The sequence below is a fragment of the Paroedura picta genome, chromosome 3 (assembly GCF_049243985.1).
Source record: "Paroedura picta isolate Pp20150507F chromosome 3, Ppicta_v3.0, whole genome shotgun sequence".
Taxonomy (NCBI): domain Eukaryota; kingdom Metazoa; phylum Chordata; class Lepidosauria; order Squamata; family Gekkonidae; genus Paroedura; species Paroedura picta.
The window spans coordinates 99,542,356-99,561,129 of record NC_135371.1 but is presented as its reverse complement, the minus strand read 5'-3'; the positions used below and the strand labels follow the sequence as shown (position 1 = coordinate 99,561,129).

General features: G+C 43.5%; 1 protein-coding gene across 7 annotated transcripts in view; it reads right to left on the bottom strand.

Annotated features, from left to right (window-relative positions):
* TCERG1 (transcription elongation regulator 1) overlaps positions 1 to 18,774 on the bottom strand; it is a 67,557-nt gene that overhangs the window by 6,363 nt on the left and 42,420 nt on the right. For all 7 annotated transcript variants that reach the window (XM_077326976.1, XM_077326977.1, XM_077326978.1 and 4 more), the window contains 6 exons: positions 14,996 to 15,062; positions 14,207 to 14,342; positions 13,065 to 13,154; positions 8,718 to 8,836; positions 6,896 to 7,046; positions 1,496 to 1,660 (listed from right to left, as the gene is read on the bottom strand). In XM_077326976.1, coding sequence (XP_077183091.1) covers positions 1,496 to 1,660; positions 6,896 to 7,046; positions 8,718 to 8,836; positions 13,065 to 13,154; positions 14,207 to 14,342; positions 14,996 to 15,062 — 728 coding nt within the window. The remainder of the gene's footprint in view (positions 1 to 1,495; positions 1,661 to 6,895; positions 7,047 to 8,717; positions 8,837 to 13,064; positions 13,155 to 14,206; positions 14,343 to 14,995; positions 15,063 to 18,774) is intronic.

The window sequence follows — 18,774 nt, the reverse complement described above, 5'->3', positions numbered from 1 at the left end:
CTCCAACTTGTTTAATAATGTGTACACTTTATAGCAAGTCTTAAGTACTTGTAGCCAAATTCAGGGTAGACTCTGGAAATCTTGTCCATCACAAATGGAGTCATCAAGTTCATGAGACAGCTCAAATCACCCATTTTAATACAGCCTACTCCTCTGGCTGCCTCCCTAATTTCTTCCTCCATCTCGAGATCACTCATAAACATTTGATTAGATGAGCAACAGTGTGTTCACAGCATTGAATTACTTTTCAGAACTGGTAGTGCCAAACAGCAATTCTGTAAAAAAGTCTATTTCTCCTAGGTTTTCTCCTTTACTGGACTCGTTCTCTCTCTGATGGTCTATTTACCCCATCTTCTCTTAAGAGATGAGTCACTCCAAATTGGATTGGACATAAACCCTAGTTAACCAGGCTTATCTAGTGCCCCTTAAGCCTTGAACTTTTACATTGGATTATTCCAATGAACTCCATATATACCCTTGAAGACTGTTTGGAAGTCAATATTAGAATAAACTTTCTGATTGCTCATTGTCATCTAGGAACCATCCAAAAGTGCCTTTCTCTTTAAAAGCCAAAACACCCTGGGATCTGGCTCCTGAGAACTATCCTGTATGCTTAGATCACCTAAGACAGTGGTCCCCAACCCCCGGTCCGGGGACCGGTACCGGGCCGCGGCTCCTTCTCATCCTCCTCCCTGGCTGCTGCCTCGGGGGCTGCCCTGCCACTCTGCTGCCGGCTCACCTTTGGTGCTTTCCAGCGGCTGCCATGGCTGGGGCTCCCCCTCGGCGTGGCACTGCGCAGCTGCTGTTGGCAGCGCCTCCGAATGGGCGGCAGGAAGTCAGGGGCGCCGGTGGGAAAGCAAGCGGAGCAGGGGCTCAGACAGTGGCGACGTCCCTCGACAAAAGACTACCCCCCTTCGGGCCTCAGTAAAATTGTCAAGCATTGACCGGTCCCCGGTGATAAAAAGGTTGGGGACCACTGACCTAAGAAGACCATTCCAAATACCACTTCATTAGAAAATAGCTTTTTTTAGAAGAACCTACCCCTTAGATCTCCCTTTGGGTTGGGTGGATAGGTAATTATAACTCTTCACTATTTAAGTTTTTACTAAGACATTCGAAGGATGCAGATATTTATCTAATGGACTGTTATGATGACTCGGTTTTAACACTGTCAGAACTATTCATTGCTTCCATTCTCAGAGTATAATAGTGAAGTTTACTACACAGATATTCCTCTTCTCATCAAGGAAAAAAATGATTACCCACTGCTTTATTATTTCAGAACCCAAAAACAGGCCATACGTATATATGTTAATAAAATAACAGAATAAGGATGCCAACTTGGGAGTATACACACGAGAATAAAAAAATATATTATGAAGAAAGAAATATAATCAACATTCCTTTTTGAGGAAGCTTTTCAAAGTCTGGTGTTAATTGTTCCAGCAGTGAAATACTCAGAAAACCAAAGCTATTGGTACTGCAATACACATACTTTGGCTATTTTTTCAATATACTGCTTAAAAAGATCCTCCCTTTGTGAAGAGCTATCCACAGCTTTGTAGCGTGGGTCAGTCTCTACTTTGTCCTTCACTTTGCTCCAGCGGGACTGACTGTCCAAATGATGATTAGACAACAGTTCAAAGAAGTCCATTTTGATCTACATTTTAAAGAGAAGACAAAGGGGGGAAAAAGGGAACAAATGAAAAGAGATTGTTTGCTTGCAAATATATTTGAAAAAGGCAGAAGCAGACTTACCGTGATGGGAAAAACTGGTTTTTACTATACTCAAAATTAAGTTTTCCCAGAAGACTATTAGATTTTAAAATCTTTAACGCATGTAATTAGGGATGAAACTTTTATAAATGTATAACAGTAAAACATATTATGCAACAATTATTCAAAATGCACACTGCATTATATGACTGTGTAGTCATTAACTAAGTGAGCACCCAAGTTTGAGGCCTGCATCCAAAGATGATGTTTACACATGCATGCAAGAATGTCCTCAATAGGCAGGGCTTCTTTTTGAAAAACTGCACTAATACTATTCTGTTCTTTTAAATCTAGTTTAAAACTGTCACATCTTAATTCATACTTGAAATGGATCTCACAAAAGCCATATAGAACACCTGGACTGCACTGACAGGGCTAGTCCACTCACCCATTACTCAGAATGGGCTCTCCATATACCAGTTGGGATATATGCAAGGTCTGTAAAAAGGCTCCCTATTTTAGAGTTGTTGTTTTTTGGGGGGGGGGGAAGAGAACAGAACAAAGAATTGCTATTCCACTATTTGTACTGAAAGTCTGTGTGAATTAGCATACAAACTGGCTCACAGTTCTATCACACATATGTACACTGAATGTATGGATTCCAGACATTATGCAAATAACTGCAGGCTGCTCTTTCAAAGGAAAAGAGCTTGGTGAACTGTCCCTTTAAAGTGGACTTGAAGCAACCATTTATGGAACTTCTGGATTAAGGATTATATTATCAACATTTATGAGTAAGTTAGCATTCTAAGAGCACCACGGATAGCAACTAATACTGGACAGCCGCAAGAATGCCACAGTTAAATAGAGAGAAGCTGTACAAATGTATTTTACCTAATTGAACTTAAAACTAAAATAAGTTATAAAACAGAATGTTTTGCTTTTCCCCCCCAAAAGCCAGAAAATGTATGAATTATGACAAGGCCTTTCAGCATTGCTATGACACAGCAGAGGTGTAGCAGAATTCTACTCTGAACTGTTTCATACAGAAATCTCCTTTCTTCTCCCGTATGAGTACATGTAAAATAAATGACTGCATACCCACCCACCCCCATCTTTCCCTTAGCACCTACAGAGATATTTTCTGTTATACTTATGCTGGAAGTGGAAATACACAGCTGTTTGTGAAAATCAATTCCTCATGCATTTTTAGCCACACCACTGCAAAAGCAATTTTTAAAGGGTTGTGTTGGTGAGGCTAAAGTTTCTGCAATTATATGTATAACTGCTCCATCTAAATACCTTACCACACAACATTGTGACCACATACCCACTAGGCCTCTGACTCATGGGAACAAGCATCTCATTATGCCCAGTCAGCATCCTGCTAAATGGCCAGGGCCTTGCCCACCAAGCCAAGCATTCAGCCATCAGAGCAGCACCAAACACTTTGAGAAAAGACAGTGTGGCTATAGTATAATTTAACTTTAGTAATGATTATTCACTTGAAAGCTTGTTAAAACCCACCCTACAAAAACCCAGATCAATCATGCAGAGTGCTGTCACTGGAAACCCCCAGCCTTAACACAATATAGGAAAGCTATTTCTTAGTGACTAAAGTATGCTGCCTGATACAGATGAGCTGCCTTAGCAGCAATATCACGATCCAGATCTCTACAAATAGAAGCTACGTACAGAACAATGCTAATAATCTGTAATTTCCCTCAATCGTGCTTTTGGGCTCTTGGCAAAGTGTTTAAGATATGAAAGAACAATTTTAACTTTGACAATCTGAAGGCAATAATAATGAGGTAACGGTCTCTCACCGTTACGTGCAACAATTCTATTAATAATGGTGGCAAGATTTGCCACTCTAGCATTTAGGGATATGCATAGTATCCTTGAACTTATTAAGAATATGTTATTTAAATGCTAAATTTAACAAAACATGCAAGTAGTATCAAAATATGAAGCTTTCTAAGCCATATATTTAAAATCACATTTAAGCAGGAAAAGTCATGATCTTAGGTGCTTCTGCAAAAATCTTTAAAGTAAGGGTACAGGACACATCAAATGGATAAATGCTGTTCTACTTTCACTTTAGAGTACTAAGCTTACTAATCAGTCTTCCACTCAAGATACTACTGAAGTTCATTTGGAACACTATAGGCATGAAGCAGCTCTACCAACAATGGTAGCCGATAGCCACAGAGCATGCTGTCCTGTCTCTATAGATACCAGCAGCTGTCATCCACATTCTGGCTTGAAAGCTAGTACAAACTGACCACCTAGTGCTACTGTCTCTGCCAAAAGGACACCGATGTTTCAGCTAAAGACAACCCTTCCACTGTCCTGTCCAGCAAATAAAGTAAATCAAGGCAGCTAGCTGATATTTTATTACTATTCTACAGCTGAAGGAACATTCAGAATTTATAGTAGCAGTAAGCAATTAATGGAAAGCATGACCTTTTAAAGCAAAGAACAAAGACAGTTTCAAAAACAGTCTGCAGACTTTAAATGGCCTAAGTAGTTACTTATCATAACTATAGTCTTTTAAAAAATCTACCATTACATTAATCTTTCTTTTAAAAGAAAGTTAGTCATTCCCAGCCCCTGGGAAGTGCGCCTGAGCTCCTGGAAGAGCTTTGGGCCCTGCGGGAGCTTTCTGTGTTCTGCAGGGCCTGCAAGACGGAGCTCTTCCGCCAGGTTTATGGTTGAAATCGGCGTGCTGAAAAAGACCTCGCCCCCCCCCCCCATAGGGCCCTACTGGGCTACTAGTGGCAGATTAAAGAATAAAGATCAGCCCCTTTGTCCACCCCTGGGCCTATTAGCGGATAAGACTTGGTTGTTTCGCCGCAGAGCATTTGAATGGTCTATGTATAGACTGCTTTGGTTGATTGGTCAGGTTTTAGATTGTCTTAAACTGTTTTATGGGATTTTATCGGTGGGTTTTATGTTTATTGTTAGCCGCCATGAGCCTTCGTGGGAGTGGTGGGTCAAAAATGCAATAAATAAATAAATAAGCACACACACAAACAAACAAACAAATAAACTGAAATGAACAATTCTTGGGGAAAACCAACACTGAAGTACTGCAAATTGTGCAAATTCCAGAAGACAACAATGGCCTGAGCATCGTTCAGCTACTCAGGGCTCACAACAGATATTGGGCAACATCTGAAAATGCTGTCTGAAAGCTTCTCTGCTCCCTGCATTCCTCTACATGTGTGGCTATATGACAGAAGCCTAGTGTTTATAGTTTATACCTTATATCTTCCTCTTCATTCCCAAAGTATGATTATATTTCTAGCCCTAAGAGATCTTGACTTTTGTAATTTCATGAAATGAATGAACCACAGAGTTGGAAAATGTCAATATGAAAGTGCCATGTTTCAAACCCTTACTTTAAAGGTTTGTGAAATGTGACATAATTCTTAATTCAAACTTCTTTTCTGGAAAACTGGCTGAGAAAGCTTCATTTAACTTAGTAACCACTTTAAAAAAATTAAGATTTTCACATCGAAACACAGCAAAAGCAAATACAGCTGAAAATACTTTGCGTAATCAGGAGGATTCCCCCCTCTTTTTTTGCAGTTTACACATTCTGGGCACAACTCTCATCACTTCACAAGGAAAAAAACTGAAAAAATGTAAAGTACCGGAACTGCGGGAGGCTAAAGTCACCACACAGAGATACCAATTCTTTCCTCACTAGGGAATCCCATAATAGTTTGCGTGTCAGTGATTGACAGCTGTCAGACTGAACTGATTGACAGGCCGCACAGCACAAAACTGTAAAATCTATCCACTTGTTATAAAACAGAATACATAAAATGGTTACAAGAGGCTTTGGGAAAAAAGAAATAATTAGTTTCAAATGCAAAGATAAATACAATTTTAATACATTTGTAAATGTAACTCATGCAAACTTAAAATAATTTACTTCTTATTCTTTTTTATTATGGTTTAGATGCAACCGCACCACCTGAAACATAACCACAGATTTAAAACAAATTTAAAATACAGCTTAAGTAAGTGTTCCAGGTTACATGCTTTTGCCTCTAGAAAGCTAATCATTCTGGTATAGCACAGTCTAGAAGATGGCCTTAACTAAGCCATATTCTTTAAGTCTGAGTGCCTCACCTTCTATACAGGAATAGTAGTACTGACATAACTTACAGGGTTGTTACAGGGTTACAACAGGAGAATGCACGTGAAACCCTCTGATCTCTCCAAAAGTATTATATAAAATGCTAAGCAGTATTGTTAAAAAAGGACATGAACTGCGAAGAACCAAGAAAAGAATTTAAACTGTATATGCAAATACTTGAAAATATTTTGTTTTTGCAAATAGTTAAGCACGGATTCACATTTAGATTGACAAAGCTCCCTGTTCCAGAGGAATTTCCCAAAAATAATTACACATGCCCCTACCTATATCCCGCTCTTATTGAGGGAAACTTACATTAGCTTTACTTTAAAATCTATGGAAGCAACAAAAATACCAGAAATGATTAGGTTTCAGGGAGAAAATTTCCTTCATTCACACAGCCTGGGACACTGAAGCGGCTCTATATTTTGATGCTATACATTGCTGAAGACACTTTGTAGCATCCACCTTCCCCAGTACCATGCACTTGTTCTCTTGTACTGACAGTGCAGACAAATGACATTTGGAATTCATTAATTTTTAATAGTCGACCTTTAATTCTGAACAGCAATCATACTAAAATACATTTACTGGAAGATTAAAACACATACATTCACATCCACACCCACCCGCCACTGAAGTGTTAGCATTTAGACCTAAAGCAACTGTTTGAAATTTGCTCACAAAGACCTCATATCTTACTGGCACCACTGAGAGAGCAGGCTGGAGTTTTCCAGCCAGACAAGGCACTTCCTTTTAAACTCTGGAATTTTGAAGCCTACGTGTTAATTTAACAAAAAATAATATATGAAAAACAATATACATAATACTTCCTAGAATAATATACACATTCCAAGTTTTAAATTCTTTCTAAAAGCATAAAAAAGTGGGAAATGATTCAACCAGGAAAAATGGATGGCTAGTAAAAGTAATTTGGGGGAGGGAAACCTGGGACAACTAGCAATGGCCTTCTCCCACCCCTCTCATGCATACTACTTTCACACACATGGAATAAAAAATAAATCTTACCTTCTCTCCTCGAGTCTTCGAATCTTCTTTCTCCTTCTTCCTTGCTGCTGTGATAAATTCATTAAACAACGCCTCTCGATCTTTCATTTTTTCAATTGCTTTGAACCTTGAGTCTTTAGCATGCTTGGCTGCAAATTCACTAAAAGTAGTTCTGTAACAAAATGGCAAGTGTACTAATTTGGCAGAGCTTTCTTTGCTGGAATATCATTCAGCAACACAACCGCATGTTTTTCTTCTGTTGAAGCATATGTCCTAAATATCAACACACCTGTATCCTTATAACACAAATGGGTGTTCAAGAAGGAAAGTCGTATACTTTTCCTTATTTTTTAAAAAAGTTTTGCAACTTTTTTCATTTTAAAACTTTCCCTTTCCCCCCATTTTTAAAAGAGTATATGAATTTAATGCAGTTCTTCCATCAGAGTATAATCTTCAGGTACCAGCCTGCCTGGTTCCTTCATTATTACTCAATGCAAAATTATCACTCCCCATTCAACTAAGCCTGAAATGAAATTTAACAGAAAAATCCAGATTCTTTTAATACTGTATGCAGCATTTTCCACCCTTTCTTCCTGCAGCATTTATCATTACAATACTCTCACCTCCAGGGCCAGATTCCAAATCTCAGATGTGCAGTAGATATAGTACTGCCACTTACCTCGAAAAAAAAACACTACTGTGCTTTTTCCAAAATCTGATGCTAATCTGGCCCCAAGATTACGTGAGACATTATAATCCTACGAATGTTTTCATCACAGCACGGAAATAATTAGACTTGGAAAATCCCGCCTACTGTTGCTGTAGGGTAAATTAAAACAAGAGAAGAATTTGGTAGCTTATTCAATTGAATGGAAGTGAACGTAAACCTATACTAAAGAAAGTGAGCTGCAAAAGCAAGAGGCTGGACACCAATTCTTGAGCATGTAAAATACAAGGAGTGCAAACATCCTTAGGGCATCAGTTCCTTGGAGAAAAACAGCAAAATCAGAAGATGAAGAGCAATAACAAAACATTCAGGTCCTGTCAGACCTTAATTTTCTTTTACTTGCTGCTAACAAAACGTGAAAAACAAATGCTATAGAAATAATTATTTCTGTGTCCTTTGGGCTACAAAGGACAGTCAGAAATATTTTAATATTAAACCAGTAAAAGAGTTTTATGGAAAACAGATGTTCAAAATCAACATTTTATCACCTCCAAGTTTTATTCTACCCACTGACCAAATGACCCAGTTAGATATCTGTTTGCAGAATCAGGTAAATTCAAGAATAAAAGCAGAGCACTATTCTTCTCATATATTTCACTTTATTTTGTTGAAACAATTGCACCCAACTAAAACAAATGAATCATTAATACAAATTAATCTAGTTTAAGTTTTAAAAGCATCATGTTAATTGCATGTCAGTAGCATGTTGCATGTAATATGATTAACCTGTGGAAACCCATTTGGTCATTAACCGCACAAGGATGCAAATCTGTAACTTAAATAGGGATAATCTCGATGAGGCTTTCCCCATTGTTGGATGCAGAATGCCTTGCACTTCTGGGGCCATATGGACATGAGCTTTGCAAAAATAGGACCACTCAATATTCTCGAATATCACAACAACTCTGGAATTGCAGCCATGCTGAAATAGCCAGTATGAGAATTTGACCTAACAGCAGTAAATCTACAGGGTTGTGAATTTCAAAGCAAATGAAACCCTGAAAAGCAAGAGAAGCAAGCAACACCATAACACACTGGAGGAAAACACAAACTCTTAACAACACATCATCTGAAAAAAATGCTTTCCCACAAAATGGGGGTGGGGGAGATTCTTACCTAGGATTAATCTTTGATTCTTCCATCATTTTCTTGAAATCTTCCTTAGCCTGCATTATTTTGTTTTTCTTTTCTTTACGTTCTTCTTCGGCTCTAGTTTTCACATACTGATCAAAAACCTAAAGTAGTACCAAAGTGCATGCTGTACAAAATGCTCATCAGAAGACACAAGAAGGGCAAAGCAAAACTTTTTTTTCCTGCAGTTTTAACCCATATGGATACAAAGGCCCTATTTCACTACAGATTAGTGAAATATTTCTATTTCATATTTACATATGTTCTTTACTGAATGATATGGCAAAAATAGAAATGTTACAACACACTTATATTCAGGATCATCTGCTTTTTCGTTTTGCAATTTATTCAAAGGGATATGAAGACTACAAAGTGAAGGCAAGATATGCAGCTCATTCCCACAGGGCTCCAGAGAAGAAGTCACTGTTGATATGCAGTGTTTTGTATAAGAGGAGGCTTCACCTATAAAGAGTTACAAATACAACAAGGCTGATATGCAAACGATCCCTGCACTCAACTACGGATGGCTCTATTAAAATATTTTCTAATAGTCACCTCCAGAATTAATTTCTGCAACTCGCTCTATGCGGGCCTGCCCTTGACTCTTACCCAGAAATTGCAGCTGGTGCAGAATGCAGCTGCTAGGGTCTTCACAGCAACATCTTGGAGGGCCCATATCCACCCTGTGCTGAGGCAGCTGCATTGGTTGCCAGTTGTGGCCTAGATTAGGTTCAAGGTCTTGCTGTTTACCTTTAAGGCCCTTCACGGTCTGGGACACACATACCTGAGGAACCATCTTCTGCCCTATGTCCCTTGCAGGGCCTTGTGCTCTGCAAGCACCAACTTGCTGACCATTCCTGACTCCAGGGATGCTCGTCTGGCCTCAACCAGGGCCAGGTCCTTTTTGGCCCTGGTCCCTACCAGGTGGAATGAGCTCCTGGAGGAGCTGCAGCCCCTCAGAGAGGTTTCCGAAGGGCCTGCGAAATAGAGCTCTGCCACCAGCTTTATGGTCAGGACCAGTGCTAAAGCAGGTGATATGGGTCCTCCTTGGCACTGGTGTCTGAACATCTTGGGGCCCAACATCTTGGTCCCCCCCCCACACACACATTGTCCTCGCAAGGGCCTTCCCGCTTTAAGCAGGGCCATGGGTTTTTTGCCATCTGTCAAGATTTTTGTGCATTGTAGTAATTGGGGTTTTAATGGAGTTTTATTGGATTTTATTGTATGGATTTTCCTTTTATGTGACCTGCTGCAAGCTGATTTTAAAGAGTGGCGGGCTATAAATCCAATAACTACATAAATAATAAACTTGGGAGCAATTACTATGGAGGATAAGATATAAACAGAATGTACTTCTAAGATCATTTAAAACACTGATTATTTCCTTTTGCAAACTCATTTATTTTCTACTTTGTGAGAAAAGACTGCATAGACTAAGATTATTATTTCAAATGCAATAAACTTACTGTCATGTACCTCTTAAATTCAGCTCTATATGAAAACCGCTGTACAGGGCATGAATATGGAGTTGTTAAAAATAATCCTTTGCTGTTTGCATTAGATCTCTGCTCCCCTTAATTTCCATCTCTAAATGTTTCCTTTTATCCCTTTCTTTCCCCTTTTTTCCTTCTCCCTCATTCACCATTTTAATGCAACCCCTTATTCTTCCCACATCCTTGTATAATTTATTTCCCATACCCCATGAAAGTTTGGGCACCATTTGGTCGTTTTAGTAACCTTGGCAGATGACAAGGTGTGAGCAGCTCAAGTTTTCCAAGGGACTCAATGGAGAGGTCAGTCTCTTGCCGTTTTATCCAGTGACCCCCTGATGAGAGGCAGGAATCTGCTGACACATGCACGTGATGGAAAGGTTAGTTTCCTTACAGTCTGCAAATGCAAACTGAATAATTCCTTTGGAAGGGAAGCATCCACAAGGAAAGTCATGCATTTCTGTATATTTGGGGCAACTACTATACTCTCTGGCCTTTGTGACTGGCCCTGCTGCACTAATACTGCTATCAGTAGGGCCACAACATCATTATCTTTAACCGCTCCAGCGGAGCGGATTAAATAATTGGGTAAGGGCACCTAAGGAGAGCCCTGTCCGTGATGGGGAAGGGTGCCGATAGACCAATCGCACTCCGATTGTCAGTCAGGCGGCAAGGGACCAATCGTCGCCCCGCGCTTCCCGCTGCCTCCAGGAGCCCGGCTGCGCCACGCCTACACACGCCCGCCTACGCACTCCCGGCTGCCGTGCCGCCCTAAGACTGCCGCCCCCCAACTGGCTTCCGCCGGCAACGAGCCCCAACCCACCCACACGCCACCCAAACCTCGCCCGGCTGACCCGCCAGACCTGCGCCGACCTCCGACGACGACAGATCCATACAGTCCCTCAGGCAGGCTGCGACCCACTGGCCGCCACTCTCTACCACTTCCGCGACCGCTCCCCGCCCACCCTCCGATCCGGCCCTGCTGCGCCGCGACACTGCCGCACCCCGCTAGCGCCCGCTGTCTTCGTTACAGCGGGCTCTCTTTCTAGTTAACTATAATGACACTAATGTTCATGTCATTTGGCTTTCTGCTCAATATTCCTGGTATTAGTATTATGACATAAGTATTCTGAGATGGGGATAGTTCTTTCTGCCAACATCTTAACACAAGCCTGCGGCGCCGCGGACTAAATAAAGCAGTAAGCCCTTGGAAGGTGGGCTGTGTCCGGGATGAGGAAGGGTGCCAATTGGTCTCTCCCTCCGGACAGACTATCGGAGGGACCAATCAGCAGGCACTTCGCGCCTGCCGATTGGTCCCTCCGATTCCCCGCCGGAGCAACTGCGAGCCGTGCACAGTGCGGCTCGCAGTTGCTCCTTTGCCGGTGACCTGACGCATCGGGCGGCGCAAAGTGCCTCCGACGCATCAGGCCGCCGGGCAGGGAGCCCCCGGCAGCTGTGCTCTGCGCGGCTGCCAGGGGCTCCCTTGCCGGCGGCCTCCCTGCCCGGCGGCCTTGAGAGCCCCCGCCAGCCTCAACGAAGACACCGCCGGAAACAAAAATGGTCGCCGGCAAGAAGACACCGCCAAGGAGCCGCCCGCCCTCGCAAAAGGCCTCTAACGGGTAAGCCACCTTTCCTCACCCTACCCTCGCCAGTCCCTTGCTCTGCCCCCGCCTGCTAGTGCCCATTGTATTTGTTATACAATGGGCTTTTTTACTAGTATAAATATATACCTATGTCTACATTTCAGCGCTAAACTTTCATTTCCTCATAAAAACAAGTCAATTTCTCTGTCGAGAACTTCCCCACTCCTTATTTTGTAAGCCTTGATTTTCTATAATTCCCAAAATGGAGCTCCTATCAAACCACTTTGTCCAGTGTAAATATTAAGCTTTATTTATAAGGATTATAATCATAAAACATCATGAAGGTGAAATAGTAAAAGGACGACTCCTAGACTACCTGCTTGGCACTCTGGGGAGTCGCCCCAGAGGACCAATCATGTGGGCTGTGCCTCCCCGCCCCCACAGGCCACTTACTCCCTCTGCGTGGCCTTGGGGGGGAGAGTCTTCCTCCAATGATCACTCACAGGAGCTCTTGCACCCTTCAAGACGCAGTGCTGAGCCTCCGATTCACCCTCAAGGGGAGGGCGCCCTGCCCCACTGCAGTCCTCTGTGGGGACAGGAATACCAGTGGAGGCCCACTCAGGGACTGCTGTGGAGTCTCCAATTTGCCCTCACCAGGAGGGCACCCTCCCCCACTAAGGCTCTCATGCGGGGCCAGAAGTGCTAGCCACCTCTGCTGTGGGATCATGCTGATCTTCCCAGACTCTCAGCTTCCATGCAGGGCCAGAAGCCCATGGCCCTCCTGCCTTTGGGGGCAACTAGCGGGAAGCCCTCTGTGTGCTCTGCCCCGCCCCTGGTACAGCCATTGACCTCTTGACTTCTGGGGTGGTGTCAGAGTGGCTGGCAGCTCCCAAACCACTTTTAGAGTGGCCTTTGCTGCTCCCGTCCCTGCTGCCCCTCTTTCCCCACTCTCACAGCAAGTACTGGCAGGGGAGGGTCCAGCTGCCAGCCGCTACTCTGCTTTTAAAGCGACCTTCTCCCTGCTGCCTTCCAATCCATGCCCCTTGCTCTCCCAATGGATGCTGCGGGTGCGGGGAGGATGCCAGCTCCTAGCCCACTTTTAAAGCAGGCTTTGCCGCTGCGTCTTTCTGCCCACTCTCCCTGCGCTCCCGCAGCAAACCCTGGTGGGGGAGGGGGTCATCAACTGCTGCATACTAACCCACTTTTAAAGTGGGCTTTGCCCCCTAGTACAAATATAACTAGCATATTGTGAAAAATACCTGTTTTCTTTCTTTAGGGTTAAGAAGCAAGTACCGGGGATCGAAAACTATCTTGTGTAACTCCTTCTCCCAAGTAGAAAAAGCAGAAACCTTTAAAAAAAAAAGGGAGGGGGGGACAAAAAAGTGCTGATTTTCCTGGCAATTAAACTCACCCAAAGTCGTACAGGTTGTGCAGTTTTGCTTGAAACCTACAGGACATCTGTTAGAAAGGACCCACAACTGAAACCCTTATAGCAGTTTCATCACTAATAGATGATGAGCTGCAGGAGGTCTGCATGGCAAACTTCCACACTAATTGGTGCAGAAAACGTCTACATAATTACAGAGAACTAACACACACCTAATTACTCATTAAAATAACCACTACTGTGTGACATTTAAAAATTGCTAGATCAAAAGATAGCTTTGAAGTTCTGCACCATGATTTCCTATGCCTCCATGGCTAGTTTTCTGAACCCTCTATTTCTCACTCATGTGAATTAGACAGTTTCATACACAGAGAAAATTTTGGGTACTACTTAACAGAAAACAATCCTGGAAAACAACAAATTTACCCCAAAAATGTCACAAAACTTATGTTGGAGAACTACACCATAAACTAGTAAGTCTACCATCCCCTACACTGATAAGAGATTTCTGTACTCAAATGTAAATTAATGTGCAATTCTTCATCACTCTCCTCATACTTTCAAGAATGGACATCGTAGAAGCCTGGGAAATATACTTCCCTCACACGTATCAGGTAAGTTGAAGACTAGTGATAGGCACAAACTGGATTTTTGTGGTTCACAAACTGAACTGGTTCATGAGCCATCTAAGCCCCTGCTTTCTGTTCCCCACCATTTTAGTGGCAAACAGAAAACAGAGAGTGAAATGGCTCAGAGCAGCTCTTCAGTTTACGAGCATCACTTTGGACACCATGAACTGGCCAAAATTCATTATGAACTTTAGTTTAGCTAGTTAGTGCCCACCTCTAGAGACTATTGTTAGCTTTATTTTACAAACAAAAGCACATAATTTAGTAGCTATGCTTTATATGTAAGATTTCAGCATCCATTATATTCCATCCTATTTCTTGGTCACCTCACCAAAAGAAAAAAAAAGTTCAATGTTCTTATTAATATATAGGAATATTTCCTGACCCCTCTTTCTAGCAGCATGTCCTTGAACTGTTTCATTCGGGCCTCCAGAGGAACTATGGCCCTCTCTCGAGCAGCTTTAATTTCCGCTTCCATGGCAGCCTCCTTCTCTGAATCAATGTCTTTGTTATCTTCTTTCCTATAAAGACATACACCATTCCACAGAGAATCAGTATTACAATTAAGAAATCTCATTTTCCATTACTACACATTCAGGGTGAATTCAGATTATCAGTATTTTCTGTCCACTATGGGAACAGCACTAGAACCAGACTATCTAAATCCAAACGTCCAACAAGATGAATATTTCTATGCTTTTGTAGGCTCAAAAGAATCGCACAGCTCCACAGAAATGTAATCAACCTTGTGATTACAAAAGTCTGTAATCTTGCAGAGACAATACTTGCAGAGACATTTTAAAGCCCAGATAGATTCACACACATCTTCTATGCGCATAAGAGTCACAGAGATCTTCTATGCTCATAAGCAAATTCACCTCAATCCCATCACTATTCTAATAAATGATGTCTTATGTTTTCTTACCAAAAGATGATTAAATAATGAAGATTTGGGTTAGCCAAGCTTTCAAGGTCCCTACTTAGAAATGTCTACTGTTATGGTGATAATAGTTGTGGGAAACTCTTAGTTCGCCTATTAACCACCATTCATTATCCTGTAGTAGAGAAAGCTGCTTTCCCGTTTCTCCCTCACAATCATCTACCACAGGCAAATTATGGAGCCCAAGAATGCCCCCATTTACGAATACCATTTACTAATTTTAGGTAAACTTACTTTCGTTTCTTCGCTTTAATAGGTTCATCTTCATTGGTTTCTTCTAGCATTTCATGTTCGTCTTTTACTGAAAGAGAGATTTCTATTGGTAAACTTGTAAGATCATTCAACCAAACGTCATCATTTATTCTTGCTTGTCGCCTGCATAGTTCTGAGGAATCTACCTCATGTTATTTTTGAAAGACAGAGAGATATCCTATGGAGATACATCAGCATCTCAAGATCAAAGGAATCATAGTATTTAATCAATCAATAATACATGTCTTCAATTAATACTTAGATAAAAGATACACCAACTCTAGAACAGTTTCCAGAACCTTACATTTTACCCTCCAAGAAACAAGATTCAGATGGAACATCAGAGTAAGGACTGGCAATCAGAAGTTCTTTTGTGGGATTAATATTCCCCCCTCAACTCCTGAATAGTGGGCTTCTAGCAGTTGCAAATTACAGCTGACTACAGCACCTGAACTGACAATTTATGGTGTTAATCTGCAAAACACCTTCCCATCTCACCAACATGGTGTGGCAGTTTAAGAGTGGTGGGCTCTAATCTGGATAACTAAATTTGATTCCCCACTCCTCTACATACAGCCAGCTGGGTGACCTTGGGTTGGAACAGTTCTCTTAGAGCAGTTTTCTCACTCAGCCCCACCTACCTCACAGCGTGTTTGTTGTGGGGAGAGGAAGGAAAAGGTGTAAGTTTGTAAGGTGTTTTGGGACTCCTTTGAGAAGTGAAAAGCATGGTACAAAAACCTGCTCTTCTTATGCCACCTTCCAACTCAGGCAATCTAAAAGGTTCTGGTGTGTGCTCTCCTTGAGCCACAAATCCTTGATTATGGAAAACCACTTTCGCCCAGCTCACTGGTTTGGAACTCAAGGTTCCAGCAGCTACCACCACCACCAGGGACCATCAAACAATGCCCTATAAACCTATATGCAAACTTAGCCCTATATGCAAACTTAGTTGGTATATTTACAAGCAAAAAAAGGGAATTAGAGGCAGGAACCCATGAGTGAGAGGAAAAGGTTTGGCATCAGTATGGTACTTTTAGTAAATCTGTATTGAACTTTTATGAAAGAAGTAGGTGCATCTTGACTGTGTACCTGCAATATGAGAACTTATTTGGGTTCTATTTTTTCATTATCCTTCAGTCACTAAACCTGATTGGACTGACTATATTTAATCTGGATACAGTTTGTTTTTTAATTGGTGGCATTTAGGATATGTCCGTGCTATTTAAAAGTGGCTAACAGTGGCTAACAATGAATCCTGCTGCTTTGTTTTAAGTGGAAGTGGAATATATGTTTGGCCAACATACTTCACCAATTATCAACAGATGGCAGTTTCATAATTATACAAGTACTAGAAAATAAGCCCGCTGCAGGCAAAATGCAGCGGGCGCTAGCAGGGCTGTGCGGCGGGGCTATGGAAGTCCTGGATCGTTTGGGAGGGGTGGGACCTCGCGGCCTACCTGGTGTCCTTGGGGGGGGGGCGCGGCGGGAAAGCTGGAGGGCAGGAGGAAGTGGACTTGCGTAGTATTGACTTCCGTAGGATTCTCGAGCTGCGGCTGGGAAGCTGGCTGGGCACTCAGGCTGTGGCCGGTGGGCGGCGGCGCGGGCGGCGCTTGGGTGGCAGGCGTGATCGGCTGCATGTGGTGCCGGTGGAGGTGGCCAGCTTGGGCTGCTTGGTGGAGTGGGCCGCCGGCGCTGCCGGGTGCCCCGAAGCTTCCTCCACCGGCCGCAGCTGGTGGTGTGTTCCGGTGGGCGATGAGTTATGGGCGGCAGTGGGGCGTCCTGCGCGTGCGCGGCAGGCGGGAGCAGCCTCAGCCGGCGTCACGGGAGCTGGGCGGCTGGCGCTCCGTGTTGGGTCGCGTAAGTGCGGGCGGCGGCCCTGAAGCATCCCCCGCCGGCTGCTGCTGGCTGGCTGGGCTGGGGGGCGATATGTTGTTAGCGGCAGCGAGGACCTGCGGCCTTGAAAGGCTTGCAGGTAATGGCAGCGGGCGGACAGCTGTTTCGGAGCACAGAGGGGGCGGATCGGGAGGCGCTTTGCGGGCGGAGAGGATCGGGCAGACGGCCGTCCCTGTGGCTTCCGACGCAGCTTGTCTCCCCGCCTGTTTGCCTCATGTCGCCGCGGCGGCGGCGGCTCCAGCAGCGGGCGGGCCAGGAGCAACGGGCCGGTGGCTCCCAGCGGCTTCCTTCGCTGGCCGTCCCGACTGGTAGCGCGAGACCTCTCCGCCTCAAAGTGGCCAGGCGGAGCGGCAGACAGCCTGCCAGCCAGCCAGCCGGCGCCGCACGTGGGCCAAGAGCGTTGCGAGGGAGGAAAGGAGGGAGGCCTCCGCGCTTCCCTTTTGCAGGCAGCGCGGGATGGCGCTGTGGCTCGGCGGGGGTCCCGGGCTCGCTCGGTCGGCGGGCTGAGACGGCGAGAGGCGCTTTGTGCCTCTCGCTGCGTCAGGCCGGCAGGCAGGGAACCCCCGGCAGCCGCGCTCTGCGCGGCTGCCGGGGACTCCCTTGCGGGCAGCCGGACGCATCGGAGGCGCTTTGCGCCTCCAACGTGCCAGGCCACCGGCAAAGGGAGTAAGTGCAAAGGGAGCAAGTGCGAGCCGCGCTGCGCGCGGCTCGCACTTGCTGGGGCCGGGAATCAGAGGGACCAATCGGCAGGCGCTGCGCGCCTGCCAATTGGTCCCTCCGATTGTCTGTCTAGAGGAAGGGTCCAATTCGGACCCTTCCTCATCACGGACACATCCCGCCCTAGAACCCCTTAGCCTTTTATTTAGTCCGTGGCGCCCGCGGCACCACGAGCGGTTTAAAGATATTACAGAATTGAAACGGTGTTTTTTGATACCTTGGATTTCTCAAAGCAAGACCTAGCGCTGAAGGAACTTACTATTCTCTTTATACTAATGAAAGTTTAATATAAAAGTGTATGTACATTTAAAGAAATAATACCATCTTTTAGAGACCACTAAATAAGACTATTCTGTCAACACATGTTTGGTCTACATTATTTTTATCTATATATTTTCTTAATTTGGCCTATATAAAATTTTATGTTTTCAACTTCAACATATTTTGTCTTTTTATTAAAGCTGAATTGTTCTACTACTGAATTGTTCTATCATACAGCATTTTGTAATACATCTTACAAGAATCTCTAATCTCTAACTCCATATAAATGAACAGCATTAAAAATCCAAATGAAGTAACTAATAGCTTGGGTTTAAGAAAAAGATGAAAAAAGAAGACACAGAATCTCCTAATTTTGCCCTTCTTCTGTCAGACACTTGTTCTGAAAATCCTCTCCGAGCACTGGAAGAATCTTGTAAATAAATACATATACAATGGTATGAAGCACTGCAGCAACGAGGGGGAAATCAGTTACATTTCTTTCTTCTCCTTCTTCCATTGGCACCTTGTGTCAATGAAGGAAAACTGCTTTCATACTCAACATTGCATCCCCTGCCCCCACCCAATATGCTATGTTTTGTCTGCAGGGCTCTCCAGATCTTCACAGAATATTTGAGAGACAACAGCAGGTACTTAGAAAAGATGAAGGAAAGATCCATTCTATCTACTTCTATGAGCTTTTCTACTGGATACAACCAGGTAAGGCATGCAGATACTACAACTCAGCATTAGTTCACTATCTGGACTTTTAAGTATTCTGACCTAGCAATACATAAAATAACCAGATTTTCCAGGAGAAAAAGCACAGTTTAAATATCTACATTTAGCTGACCACAATATTATTATTACTAGATTTATTGCCCGCCGCTATC